Below are 14,003 nucleotides of genomic sequence, written 5' to 3'. Positions count from 1 at the left end.
ACAGGGGAATCAGTTGGCTAAGTATCTTGCCAATATACCTGGCAGAGAGTATTTGATAGACTATATGAAACAGTGAGGATCTGAACATTTATATATCAAAGATGAAGGTAGCAACATTTGACAAGATTCTGTTACATTAACCTACTAAAATAAAATATAATTCCAGAAGTCCAAGTGGGCCTTGTTTCCTGAATCTATCATTCTTGAAATACTTGACAACTATATATGAAGTGATGTACAGCAAGGCAGAAACAAGATGATTTGTAAAGCTAAAGAGGGTGGAAAAGTTTAGTGAGTTATTTCAAATATATTTCCTTTCCTTTTTCTTATTTCATACCTACTATTTTTTACATCTTTTTCTATACTCTGTATAACAGTTTACCCTGAAATGGGACCTTGTAATGAATATATATATATCCTTAATAGTTATAAAAATACGAATCCTGGGCATATTTGTTCAATGATGCAATCTTCGATCTCCGGGAAGAGTATACTCCAGTTATTTATTGTTAAAACAACATTTAAAATAATAAAAAAAGTTATATACAAGATTAAAACAACTTAGCTTTTGCTGATCCTCTGCCAGCGTCCTCAGAGTGGGGCTTAGGGGGTGGGAAGTTATTTTTATCCCCTTGCTGATCCAATTGCCTACTCATTGCCCTCGTGACAGGGCCACTCTTCCTGATCGCCTGTGACTGCCTTAACTGTTCCGCCCTCTCTTTTTTGCACTCTAACATTGTATTTTTCTGCTCCGTCATCCTTGTGCTGTCTCCCCCTCCCTGCGCTGTTATCATTAACACACTCCTCAATCCCTCCTCTACCCGATGCAAGGTACCTCCTCCGATTCGGCACTACACGAGTCCTGTTGGGCTGCTGGTCCGCCTGCCGTTTTTGCATTCCATTGCCAGTTCCTATCTCACCTCCCTCCTCCAACTCCCTAGCCTGCCGATTCACACACCCTTTGTTGTCCATTCCTGTCATCCTTCCCCCCCCTTCCTTCAACCCTCCCACCTGTTGATTAACATATTGCTCCTGCCTTTCATCAACCATTCCTATTGATGTTCTCTTCCTCAATGTCTTTTCCTTCCTGATCCGCTGCTCTACCTGCTGTTCCTGTTTACCCTCCTCCCCCACTGTCCATCTTCCCCTCTCCAATGTCCTCCCCATAATCTGCTGACTTGCCTGTTGTTCATCCATTTCTGTCCATCCTCTCTTATCTAACATTCCTCCTCCTCTGACCTGCTGTCCTACATGCTGTTCCCACATGCCAACATCCATTCCTATTAAACCCTCCTTCTCAAGCTTTCCTCCCCCCAATCTGCCGTCCTGCCTGCTATTCTTATCTGCCCTTCTCCTTTCCTGTCAGTCCCCCCTCTCCTGTTTCCTCTCCCCCTCTCCAATCCACTGCTCTGTTTGCTGTTCCTTCCAGCATTCTTCCTCCCCTTACCTGCTGTCCTACATAGAATACAAACCATTGTATTCTATGGTTTTAATCATCTCTCAACAGCTATACTGTAATTTTGTTTTATTTATCAATAACATCACTTAGTAGGAAAAGGCTATGAGGGCTGAACTGATAGGAAAGGTATATAAAATTAGTGATGAGTGGCAACATTTCATAATATGATCCCTTTTGTAAAAAAAAATAAAAAGTACCGAGGGAGCTGAAACATAAATAAGCCTAAGCTGTACAAGGACACATGCCATTTGGAAAGCAGTAAACCCCGGGGATAATGGTGGCATTGCAGAGAAGAACACCCTGTTGTAAGCAGGAGGTGAGAAGCCCCGATTGTGGTAGCAATCCAACAGATACTATATTGATGACAGAAAAATGATCTGTGTTGCACACCAAGTGATGCCATAGTGAGCATCCCCAGCTAACCTTTCTTATTATCCATGGGGCTCTCAATTGTGGTAGTGTTGGCTTCACCTTGCTGCCCAGCCATACAACCAATGATGCTGAGGACAAATGTTAACCTTCTGCTCAGCCAGACCTTTGTGACAACAAAACAGAGATTGAACACCAGTGGCACATTTGGTTTTTTTTCCAGAGCTGTCAGCCTCCCAAATAGATTAGAGAGGAAACATGGCAATTCTACTTTATTATAAAGCTATAATTCACAGAATCTTGCAGCTCGGCAAGTATAAATTTCCTGCCATCTCTTTTTACCACCTGATAAGTCAGGGTGGATCCCGTCCATGTTTCTTTTCTCTGCCCATTATTCAGGGGCAGGTTCTCCCTCTTTTTTTTTTGATCATTCCCTAGGCAGCTTCTCTTCTCAGCATTCAAGATCAGGGGTCTTCAAACTTGGCCCTTTTATGACTCATGGACTTCAACTCCAGAATTCCTCAGCCAGGCATGCTGGCTGAGGAATTCTGGGAGTTGAAGTCCATGAGTCAAAAGAGGGCAGAGTCTGAAGATCCCTGTTCAAGATCATTCCCACATACTGTTACAAGAGAAAACAAAAGGAAACAGCTGATTCTTCACTGAGTTGCTGGTATTCTGTGATACTCATTTGAGAGTCTCTGTGCGATGCAACGATTTCTGCCACAGTACAAATCTAGAAGTGCGGTATTGTCATAAAAATGACAATATAATTTTTACTTACTGTAAATGCTTTTTGTGTAAGGGTATCTGGAATTTGAAAAAGTTGTTGACACCTACTAGACAAATGTGATATGGACATGATATTTTTCAAATACTGTTAGATATCATAGTCTCCTAAAACACTTTTTCATGCTTTCATTTTATTGTGGATAAATTATTTATTTCTAGGAAAAAGACAAATTTTGATTGTACTTTACCTGAAACACTATTACGAATGCTAATCTTGCTGCAAGCACAGCCCAAAAATCTTTTGCAATGTCATATTTATTTTCAGACCATGGAGGCTCTCTATAATCTTTGTATCTAAAAAAACAGATTAGAATTGAGAATCAGAAGGTTCTGAGAATAATTTATGAGTTCATATCAAACACTAGCATCCATCCATCCATCCATCCATCCATCCATCCATCCATCCATCCATCCCTCTATCTACATCATCATCTCTAACTGAAGTCAGTGTGTCAGTTGCTACATTGAGTTATTGCTGATATGTTGAAAATATTGTTATCCTCATTTCTTTGGCTTTATCATAATAACATGCTAATGAATTGTTGTATTTCCATGCATTTTGTCGAAGAGATAGGATGCTCTATGTGTTTTGCATAACATATTTGAGAAAAATGTGAAACTATATTAAACAAGCAAGCTGTCTCAGAGTTTAGAAAGGAAAATACTGACTGAAAATCTTCTTCAGACAAAGGATTGGCTTGCTATGTAGCAGCCAAGTATGAAACTATTTATTAATACTGGAGTGGAAGGACAAAGAAGTATAGGAAGAAGAGTGCCATGAATATTATATGTAAGGAATTTATAATGAGTGAAACAAGCCTAGGGCACCTGCTTAGGGTATGGAGAACAAACTTATGGTCTTCCATCTCCCAGCAGTCCCTGTAGAATGGCCAATAACACAGATACTGGGGGTTGTAGTTCAGAGGCATCCTAAAAGGCTATCAATTCCCCTCCCAAGTCCAATTTGATAAGTATAAGCAGGAAGGAGAATGAAGCAGAAAAAGTGTCTTAATACAAACTCTAAGTAGTATGATTGAATTTAAAATAACAGGGAAGGTATATGAAAACAGGTTGCATTGGAATTTGGGATGCAAAGTGCCTAACTTCTGAATATCAACAAAGCAATTCAAAATTAGATTCGTACAAGATACGGAGGAAATATATTAGAGCAATTCAGGAATTTATTCTAACATCTGAAACTGAGCAAGCTTATATGATAGTAATTAATGAATTAGTGAGATCTTGTCTCTGGTTTAGAGGTCCAGCCACATTTTAATTTTGGGCTGAAGACAAATTATGGTTTACAAGATTTTGGCATAAAAAGGACTGCATTTAGGCACTTTTTCAATAGTGAAGTGTGAGATTTATAATATTTGAAAGATTCAGATGATCTAATAGGGCTGGATATGTTCTTTGAATAGGGTTGTTCTCAATATGCATATGAATCATTACAGCAGCTATGTCTTAGCTATTGAAAGTTGTCTCTGGTACTATTTTTATATGTATGAAACACTTGTTTGAGGAATTAGGATAGCCATAATGGAAATTAGAAGCAGAGGGAAGAGCAGCAACAGCTTTCTATTAAAAAAACAAAGATTCTATTCTGTGTCAAAAGAATATTAGACTAAGGAGCATATGGCTACTGGGTTTTTAAATATTCATGTCTGCTAATATCCTTGATTCATTAAGGAGGTGATTTAGGATGGCTTTATTTTATTTTGTGTATGTATGTGTGTGTGTGAGAGAGAAAGAGATATATGTTGGCAGAGAATACATCCAAACTAATTATAATGGAGCCTTACAGAGAGGTGCTTTTGTGGTTCTAGACCAGGGGTCTCCAAACCTGGCAACTTTTAAGACTTGTGGATTTCACCTTCCAGAATTCCTCAGCCAATCATGCTAGCTGAGGAATTCTGGGGGTTGAAGTCCTCAAGTCTTAAAGTTGTCAAGTTTGGAGACTTCTAGTCTAGACAATTACAGTAGCTCATAAAACTGTTAAGGAAAAGAATTTCTCTTTTCAAAAGTGGGGTTCTACTGGCTGGAAGTTTTGTGCCTTTGACATGATTGGGGGAATGGTGTTGGCATAGAAGCAAAGGGGGGAAGGCAGCCTTATCTATAGAAAGATGGCTCTTTTCAGTATATGCTGCCTAGAATAAACACAATGAAAATTAAAAGAGACTTGATGAGATGCATGACAAATAAATATCCTAGGCGAGGTCTAGGGAAAGCTGTTTCAAAGAAATGACATTATATACCTGCATATTTGCACTGGATAGCCAAGCTCCATATCATCTTTTGGAGCAGTTTCTTCTTGAAAATCGCTGACATTAAAATAGGATAGTGTATGGTTCACGAAGCCATGCATGGTGCCACTCTCACTGTACATATACAGGTACACGAGGCGTGGAATGAAGTCAGATGTGAATGAGATCACAAATGCCTAAGCCATAAAAGTAAAGAATGAGCGCAGATATTCAGGCCACACTTGCTTAATTACATAAGCAGACTCAATTGTTTCCTCCCCCATTAAGGACTACCATGAATCAGGCTGGTTCAAACCATATCATCAGATCTGCAGGCTAATGGCTTTCTTTGCACCTTGGTGGTTTGATATTCAAGCTCTAAAAGTGCAGCAAATTGAGAATGAGTAGCTGAAATTGACTGGGAAGCTAACATCAGGTGGAAAAATGGTTATAGGCATTTCAACACTGACATCTTTTGAACTGCAAAATTCTTTCAGATAACAGCACAAAATTTGCCATATTGCCATTCACAATATTTTTGCTACACACATGCCTTTTCTTGCCTACTATCAATAAACAAATACTGTCAGGGGGACTGATGTTGCTTTGTTATCCTGCATGCTGGGAGCAATTTTGAATCACTTTGCATGCATTGTTTTTAAATTTTTGTGCAAATGCTCTATTTAGATGTTTTATCAAATGCACAAAAACTTGATGCAGTGGAATTGATTTGGATCCAGCAATTTAATATTTTTATCTTTCACAATTAAAATAAATCTTACATGAAATGTTTAGCTGTTTGCAGGGCAGATGCAAAGACAGAAGAAAGCTTAATAGTTAGAATTACGGTGGATCTTTCCCCATACGGATCCATAGACTTGCACTATTTTCTTTGGCTTTAGAGTACACAACTTTTTCTTAACCTGTGGGCCAGCCTGCCGGGGCTGCAGGTTGTCCAGTGATGCTTAAGGTAATTTGGGAGTCTTTATTGGGACCAGACATAGTTTCATTTTCTCCTCTTTTTTTTAGCTGAAAATTGTGCGGCCAAAATTCGGCCATTTTGCTTCTCTGTCATTTTCTGTGGGGTGATCTCAGAGCTACAGATTAGGTTCCTGCTAGTTGCTCACTTTTTAGGGAATGTCTTTATGACACCAACACCTAAAAACCAATTCTAACTTTCTCTTTTGACCTAATAGAAAAAGGACAAAGAATGCCATGCTTAACAAGCCTGGGAGCAAAAAGAAGAGAAGAATTAATGTTGGCATTCAGAAGTGAGAAAGTTAGAGTCTGGAAACACAACGGACAGACAGTGAAGGATCGGCAGATCTTGGGGAGGTACTGCCACAGAGCTGCTCTAGACCATACAGGAAATAGGAAATGAAGTCAACGGATAAAGGAAAAGGAGGTAATGGATAGAAAAGATGGGCCTCTTAATAAAAGACAGGAAGCTGGAGCCATCTGGGAGGAAAAATAAAAGATGGAGGGAGAGCCATCTGGGAAATGGAGCTGAGGTTAGCCCAAGTGTCAACCCATCTTTATGGCTGCTTTTCCAGGCATATTCACACTTTCCTACTTTAGCCATTGAAGCATACTCATATCAGAGCAAACCTTTAAAATAGTTGAATAGAAATGAAATTTTTTGTCTTCAAATACTATTTACAGAAAAAAAATACTTACATTTATAATCACAGCCAATTTTCCTACCCCTCTGAGGATATTATACCATATTCCTGGGGAAAAAACAAGCAAGCTATTCAAGAGTATTTATCACAAACACTGATAATAGAATCAGAGATTTAGAAGGAATTCTCAAGGTCATCTAGGCCAGAGGTTTTCAAAGCTTGTTTCACAGAACCCCTAAAATTACATGAGAATTCAGGGTTCTATGAGAGAGTAGAGGCAAAAATAAAATTATACTTGAATACAGCCAGTTTTGTATCCTTATAACTTTTTCCTTTGATCAGAGGTTCCAGTATTTTTTTCCACAGCCTGAAAAAATTTGAAAACTCCTGATTTAGTTCAATCCCCTGTTAAGTGCAGGTTCTACCAAAGCATCTATGACAGATGAACGTTCAGCTTCTGTTTCAAAACCATTTAAACAGGACAACTCACCATGTCATGTTGGAGTCTTTTTAACTGCCTGATAACTTGTATAGTCAAGAGATTTCTCCTCATATCTAACCTGAATCTCCTTTCTTGTAGCCTTAGCTCATTGGTTCGAGTTCCGTTTTTTGGACAGTAGATAATATGCCCACTCGTCTCCAATGTAACAACCCAGATATTTGAAGTGTTATCATATCACTCTTTAGCTGTCTCTTTAATAGGATATACATATTTATATCTTTTAAATTGGAGTAATAATTTAATCCTAATTGGGCTTGGTTTCTAAATCACTTGTTATCTTGTAGCCTCCTTTGAACTTTCTCCAATTTGTCATTGCCTTTTTTGAACAATGGTGCCCACAACTATATAATATTCTAAAAGTGGGTCTGACCAGGGCAAAGTAGAATGGAATAATTACTTCCCAGGATCTGGGCTATTAATGCATACATCACCAATGCATCATATATAATAAATAATTATGTTATAAATAAATAATGATATTTTTTTTCATCTTTCTTTAGACAAAGTTTGAAGTGGAAGATATTTCCTTTAATATCTATTTAGTTCGCTTATTTCTAGATTATATTCCCCCCATTTCTACATTCTATTCTATGGGGTAACATGGAACTTCTTGTCATTTTTTCCCATCGCATTTCTGAGTTCCAGTTCTGCTTTTTTGGTTAGTGGATACATAGAAGGATGATTCAGTTCTGCTGGTAAATGATGCATTTGATACAACCCTATAGTTTTCCTTTTCATTTAAGTCCCTAGCCTATTGAAGTAGAACCAAGGAACACAGATTCTTTGGTAGTTACAGTGAAGTTTAGAATGCTTTTTCTAAGGAGGTCCAGATGGCCCCTTCTCTCTATGCCTCCTGGCATGAAGTATAACCCTTTAAGGAGAAACAAAGTGTTGCTTAATTTTTTATGCTGTTTATATTGATTATTCAAATATCTGTAATTACTTGCATTCCTTTAGTAAAAAATAAAAGCAGAATAGAAATCAAGAGAAGAATAACATAGCTTTCCTACCTACTGAGGTCAGACTGCCACAAATAATAATAATAATAATAATAATAATAATAATAATAATAATAATAATAATAATAATAATTTGGAAGGGACCTTGGAGCTCATCTAGTCCAACCCCCTGCTCAGGCAGGAAACCCTATACCATTTCGGACAAATGGCTGTTCAGTTTCTTCTTAAAAACTTCCAGTGTTGGAGCATTCACCACTTATGGAGGCAGGTTGTTCCACTGGTTAATTGTTCTAACTGTCAGGAAGTTTCTCCTTAGTTCTAGGTTGCTTCTCTCCTTGATTAGTTTCCATCCGTTGCTTTTTGCCCTGCCTTTAGGCGCCTTGGAAAATAGCTTGACTCCCTTTTCTTTGTGGCAGCCCCTGAGATATTGGAACACTGCTATCATGTCCCCCCTCATCCTTCTCTTCATTAAACTAGACATACCCAATTCCATCAATCTTTCCTTATATGTTTTAACCTCCAGTCCCCTAATCATCTTTGTTGCTCTTCTCTGTACTTTTTCTAGAGTTTCAACATCTTTTTTACATCGTGGTGACCAAAACTGGATGCAGTATTCCAAGGCCTTACCAAGGCATTGTAGAGTGGTATTAATACTTCGCGTGATCTTGATTCTATCCCTCTGTTAATGCAGTGTTGGCTTTTTTTGGCAGCTGCAGCACGCTGCTGGTTCATATTTAAATGATTGTCCACTAGGACTCCGAGATCCCTCTCACAGTTACTACTATTGAGCAAGGTACCCCCTATACTATACCTGTACATTTGGTTTTTCCTGCCTAAATGTAGAACCTTACTTTTTTCACCATTGAATTTCATTTTGTTAGATAGTGCCCAGTGTTCAAGTCTGTCAAGATCCTCCTGTATCCTAAGCCTGTCTTCTGGAGTGTTGGCTATTCCTCCCAGCTTGGTGTCGTCTGCAAATTTGATGAGTTCCCCATTTTTCCCCTTGTCCAAATCATTGATGAAGTGTTGAAGAGCACTGGGCCCAGAACAGAGCCCTGGGGCACCCCACTACACACTTCCCTCCATGTAGATGCGGTTTCATTGAGGACCACATGCTGAGTACGGCCGGTCAGCCAGCTACGAATCCATCTGGTGGTGATGCTGTCTAACCCGCATTTTCTATCTTATCAAGTAGTAGGTTGTGATCTACTTTGTCAAATGCCTTACTGAAGTCCAAGTAAATTATATCCACAGCATTCCTCTGGTCCACTAATTTTGTCACTTGGTCAAAGAATGCAATAAGATTTGTCTGGCATGATCTGTTTTTGACAAACCAGTGTTGGCTTTTAGTAATGACTTGGTTTGCCTGTAGGTGTTCACTGATTCGTTCTTTGATTATCTTTTCCAGAATCTTCCCATGTTTTGAGGTCAGGCTGATGGGTCTGTAATTTCCTGGATCCATTTTTTTCCCTTTTTTGAAGATGGGAACTACATCAGCTCTTTTCCAGTCCTCTGGTAGTTCCCCAGTGCTCCAGGATCTTTGAAAAATATAGTTCAGTGGTTCTGAGATCACATCTGCCAGTTCCTTGAAAACCTTGGGGTGTAATCCATCTTGTCCTGGTGATTTGAACTCGTCTAGGCTGGACAGATGCTCACTTGCCATTTTCTTGCCTATCTTAACTTGTGTTTCTATTCTGTTTTTTATGGCACTATTTTTCATAGGTTGTTCTGCTTTTTCCCTTTATGTAAAGACAGATGCGAAAAACGAGTTAAATAGTTCTGCTTTCTCCCTGTTGCTTGTCACCTTCTTGCCACTTTCACCCACTAATGGACCAATTGTTTCCTTCACTTTTTTCTTGTTTTTTTACATGTTGAAAGAAACTTTTTTTGTTATTTTTGACTTTGGTCGCAAGCCTTAGTTCATTTTGAGCCTTAGCTTTCCTCACTTCATCTTTGCAGGCTTGGGCTATTTGCTGATATTCTGACTTAGTTATGTGTCCCTCTTTCCATTTTCTATACTTGTCCTTTTTATCTTTCAATTTACCAGAGAGTTCTTTGTGCAGCCATGCTGGTTTCTTTTGAGAGGTGTTATTTTTCCTCTTTGTTGGTATTGTGCTAGACTGGGCTTTTATTATCTCACTTTTTAAAATTTCCCAAGCATATTGAGTTGTTTTCCCCTGGAGGATTCTTATCCATAGAATCCTTCCCAAACCCTCTTTAAGTTTATTGAAATTAGCTCTCTTGAAGTCCAAGACTCTAGTTTGACTGTGCTCTATTGCTTTTGCTTCCATAATGTTAAATTCCAATATTGCATGATCACTTCCTCCCAAGGTTCCTATGGCTTCAAAACCTTCTATCATTTCATCTCTGTTAGTGAGAATTAGGTCCAAAATGGCTGATCCCCTAGTTCCCTTCTCTACTTTTAAAGAATACTAGCCGGTATTCAGTAGAGGTTCTGCTTTAGCAGAAAGTGGTTATCTTGCACAAATCAGGGCATTCAATTTTCTGTTTTCTAACCAATATTTATAAATTATAGATATTGTATAAATAATTAAATAACTTACCTATATCTTTAGCTCTCACTGCAACTGGCCTCCTAAGCTCAGTAATAAATTTCTTTGCATCCAGACGTATCTCGATGATATTGTTTAGCAATGCGAACAAGGGAGCCAATGGGAAGGATGCAACAAACAGGGTTACAAAACCAAACTGGATTACTGAAAATTTAAAAATAATCTACTGTCAATTACAAATTTTACTCTGTTGAATTTGCTTTCCCAAACACAACCTGCCCACAAATCAGTGAATGCATACTATTCACAAATTATATGTATTTCTTATATATATTGATCTGTTACACTATTTGCTACTGGCTGTTTTATATAAATGTACATATTATGTGTGAGCATTTCTGGACAACAATTTTTTATTTAACTGCATGCTGCTCTCATTTTTTACAATTCTCCCACCCAAACTTCCACTTAACTATGAATCTACACATATTCCTAACACAAGATAAAAGAATGTATTTCATGTAGTGGATGTAAGTCCACGAAAGGGTGAAACCTAGTACATTTTTTACTTTTAATCATCTACAAGAGTCTTTGTTGTCTTTGCTTTAATAAATAAACTCAATTTATTTATATATTTATTTATTTTGTTTAATTCATGTAGTTGCCCATCTCGCATACATGATTCTGGGCAGCCTATACAATTAAAATAGCAAAAATAAAAATGATCAAAACAACAAAACCATTAAAAACAATTAGAGCAATTAAAAGCCATAAGCAGAAAACATGGGAGATTCAATCAAAATCTTACACACAATGCAGCTGTTTTGCGGGATCCATATTCCCACGGAATCCCCCAGGCCCCGTGACAAAACCAAATTTTCAGAAGGCCAATAGGATTGGGGAGATGATGTTCCCAAGAGTGGGTGCCGTGGTTCTCTTCCTAGTTCTGCTCAGGTGAAGCTCCTTAGCAAGTGGGACCCATAATATGTTCCTTATACCAGGCCTGAGGAGATGCGTAGATATAACTGGGAAGAGACAGTCCCTCAAGCAATCCATCCCCATGCCATGTAGGGCTTTAAAGGTCATAACCAGTACTTTGAATTGAACTCAAAAGCAAACTGGCAGCCAATGCAGCTCTCAGAGCACAGGTGTAACATGCACTAATTTAGCGGTACAAATAAATGCCCAGGCTGCTGCATTTTGCAGCACTTGAAACTTCTGGATTCTCTTCAAGGGCTGCTTGTAGAGCATTACTAGAATCCACTCAGGATTGGATTGAGTATGTGAAAGCTGAATTTTCTGATCAAATAAGGTAACCAACCGTCCTCCTTTAGAGAGGACAGTCCTCCTTTTATAAATTCTGTCCTCCCTCAAAAAGTGTCCTCCTTCATGTCTTCCTTTTCGATATTTGAAGACTAATCTGCAGGGCTTTTTTTCCCCTCATAGAACGCTCAGAACAGTGTTCTGGCACTTTTTATGGTTTTTTTTTCCAACTTTTGCATGAGCTGTGCTACTCCCACTATTGGCTTTCGAAAGCCAATAGGAATTGCTGCTGAGCGCACCAAAACACCCGGCTGGTAAACTTTGCACATGCAAGTTGTCTGTATTATTGTTGCAATAATAATAATGTTTCTTTTATTTACAATATTTTTTCTTCAATTTATTTGTGTCCTCCTTTTCATTGTAAAAAAGTTGGTCACCTTAGATCAAAGTTACTCCTATGGAAATTGTATGTATTAAACATCAAATAATAGAAACTTCTTAAAGGGATAACATTATTTTGCTATTGAATCATATATTGTATTAAAGAAGAACTCAAAAAAAGAAAGAAGTAGAAAACTGGAAAACATAATAACAGTCAGAATGGATAAATAAACCCATTTTGAATGGATAATAAAATACTGAAATGGATAAAACAGATAATCAGCTGGTAAACCCCACTTTAAATAGTTTAAGTCTTACTCATTTCCATGTATTCTGGAGTAAGTCCAGCAAAAGGTTCCAGATTATAATCTACTTCGTAACGCTGGTTTTTCTTCATATACTCTTCATGATCTACAGGACTTTGTCTTTTCAGCTTCAAGTACCTTATAAATTTTTTCATTTTCCTAACAAGAATGAGGAAAAGTAATTGCTTTAGATGTCTTATATATTTTGTAAAAACATTTAGAGGTCTGGTTTTCCATTTTAAATATTTTATCAAGTTCTTTGAGAGGTAAAGCAAATCCCCAAATTATTTGTAGCTAAATGACAGTCTTCTATTTTGAGTTCTCTAGGATCTGAAATGGCATCTGAAGAATCCTGAGAAAATGCCCAAAACTTTTCATATGCACCCCATCAATGTTTTTATGTCATCTTCACTATAAGAAAAGGTTTTTCCTGAAGTTCCTTTCTGTTTAAAGCAAATTATGTTAGTTCACAGGACCAGTAGCCTGTGAAAGATTCTGGCAAAATAAATGAAAAAGAAAAAATAAACAAATTTCTTTACTGTCTCTTTAGTCTCTTTACTGTCTCTACAATTCTGATCACAACTGTTCAAAAATGTGGCCATTGAATAATCATGAAGACTTTTATTCTATATACTTGATACTAGTTTTGAGTATTTTGTCCTATTCTATTTATCTACCAAGTTGGTTGAATTTGGCCTCACTGTAGGCTCATAATTCGTATTTATTAAATGATACAATACTTTGGGAAACCACTGTTGACATGCAGACTGCAAGATTTACTGATAATGAAAAGAATCTTGAATTTAAGGCAATTCACCATTCTCCCCAAGGAAAATCAAATAAAACAAACAAAGCAAAAAAAAAACCATTCCCTTACCTGCCTCTTTATAATATTCTCAATCAATCTAATATGGCTTAATTGTTTTAGAAATAAATTGTTTGCAGGGAAAAATAGTCCTTCAGATAAGAACAAAATGTATTGAACTAACAAAACAAATAATAAAGTAACAAAACAAATGCACACTATTTTAAACTTTGGTATATCCTCAGTCTAACATTTTCTTGCACTGCATTGATGTCAAACAAGAAAAAATATATTTAATTTATCAAGGGATGATATGCAAGCATTTTGAGAAGATACTTAATATTTTTTTATTTCTAACTACTTACGGGATGCCAATTTCAAAAAGATTATTCTGAATCAGCTGTTTGCCCAACATTATAATGCTAAGTTGTATACACAATTCCATCAGGCAACCACCAGGAGCACACTAAAAAAGGAAAAACAAAATAAAAAAAACTGGGGACATCAATATACCCCAACAGAGTGTTCATAGCTGTTTTCTAGACCCATGAGCAAAATAAGGTACAGTTACCTCTTCCATTCGAAAAGAATGAAAAATGTAGACATAATCTCCTGGGCGTCCAACAAATCTAGACAATTTGAAAATAATGGTTAGACTTTGTGTTACAGACACAAACTTTCAGACACTTCCTGCAATATTTTATGTGCCTCTAAAAACATTCTACGCAGATACCCATTATACAATGAATGATTAATTTAGATTCAGACAAAAGAAATACAGAAAAGCAAATCT

The 14,003-nt window shown here is 37.4% G+C and overlaps 1 protein-coding gene across 12 annotated transcripts in view; it reads right to left on the bottom strand.

The window, feature by feature from the left end:
• Positions 1–14,003, bottom strand: part of ANO1 (anoctamin 1) — a 166,204-nt gene that overhangs the window by 4,750 nt on the left and 147,451 nt on the right. For all 12 annotated transcript variants that reach the window (XM_039356891.1, XM_039356884.1, XM_039356888.1 and 9 more), the window contains 7 exons: positions 13,782–13,839; positions 13,576–13,676; positions 12,419–12,564; positions 10,508–10,660; positions 6,538–6,590; positions 4,873–5,057; positions 2,806–2,911 (listed from right to left, as the gene is read on the bottom strand). In XM_039356891.1, coding sequence (XP_039212825.1) covers positions 2,806–2,911; positions 4,873–5,057; positions 6,538–6,590; positions 10,508–10,660; positions 12,419–12,564; positions 13,576–13,676; positions 13,782–13,839 — 802 coding nt within the window. The remainder of the gene's footprint in view (positions 1–2,805; positions 2,912–4,872; positions 5,058–6,537; positions 6,591–10,507; positions 10,661–12,418; positions 12,565–13,575; positions 13,677–13,781; positions 13,840–14,003) is intronic.

This window comes from Crotalus tigris, unplaced genomic scaffold, assembly GCF_016545835.1.
Source record: "Crotalus tigris isolate CLP2741 ecotype Arizona unplaced genomic scaffold, ASM1654583v1 scf7180000018831.1652172, whole genome shotgun sequence".
Taxonomy (NCBI): Eukaryota; Metazoa; Chordata; class Lepidosauria; order Squamata; family Viperidae; genus Crotalus; species Crotalus tigris.
The sequence above is the reverse complement of the archived record's forward strand: the minus strand, read 5'-3'. Positions and strand labels throughout refer to the sequence as shown.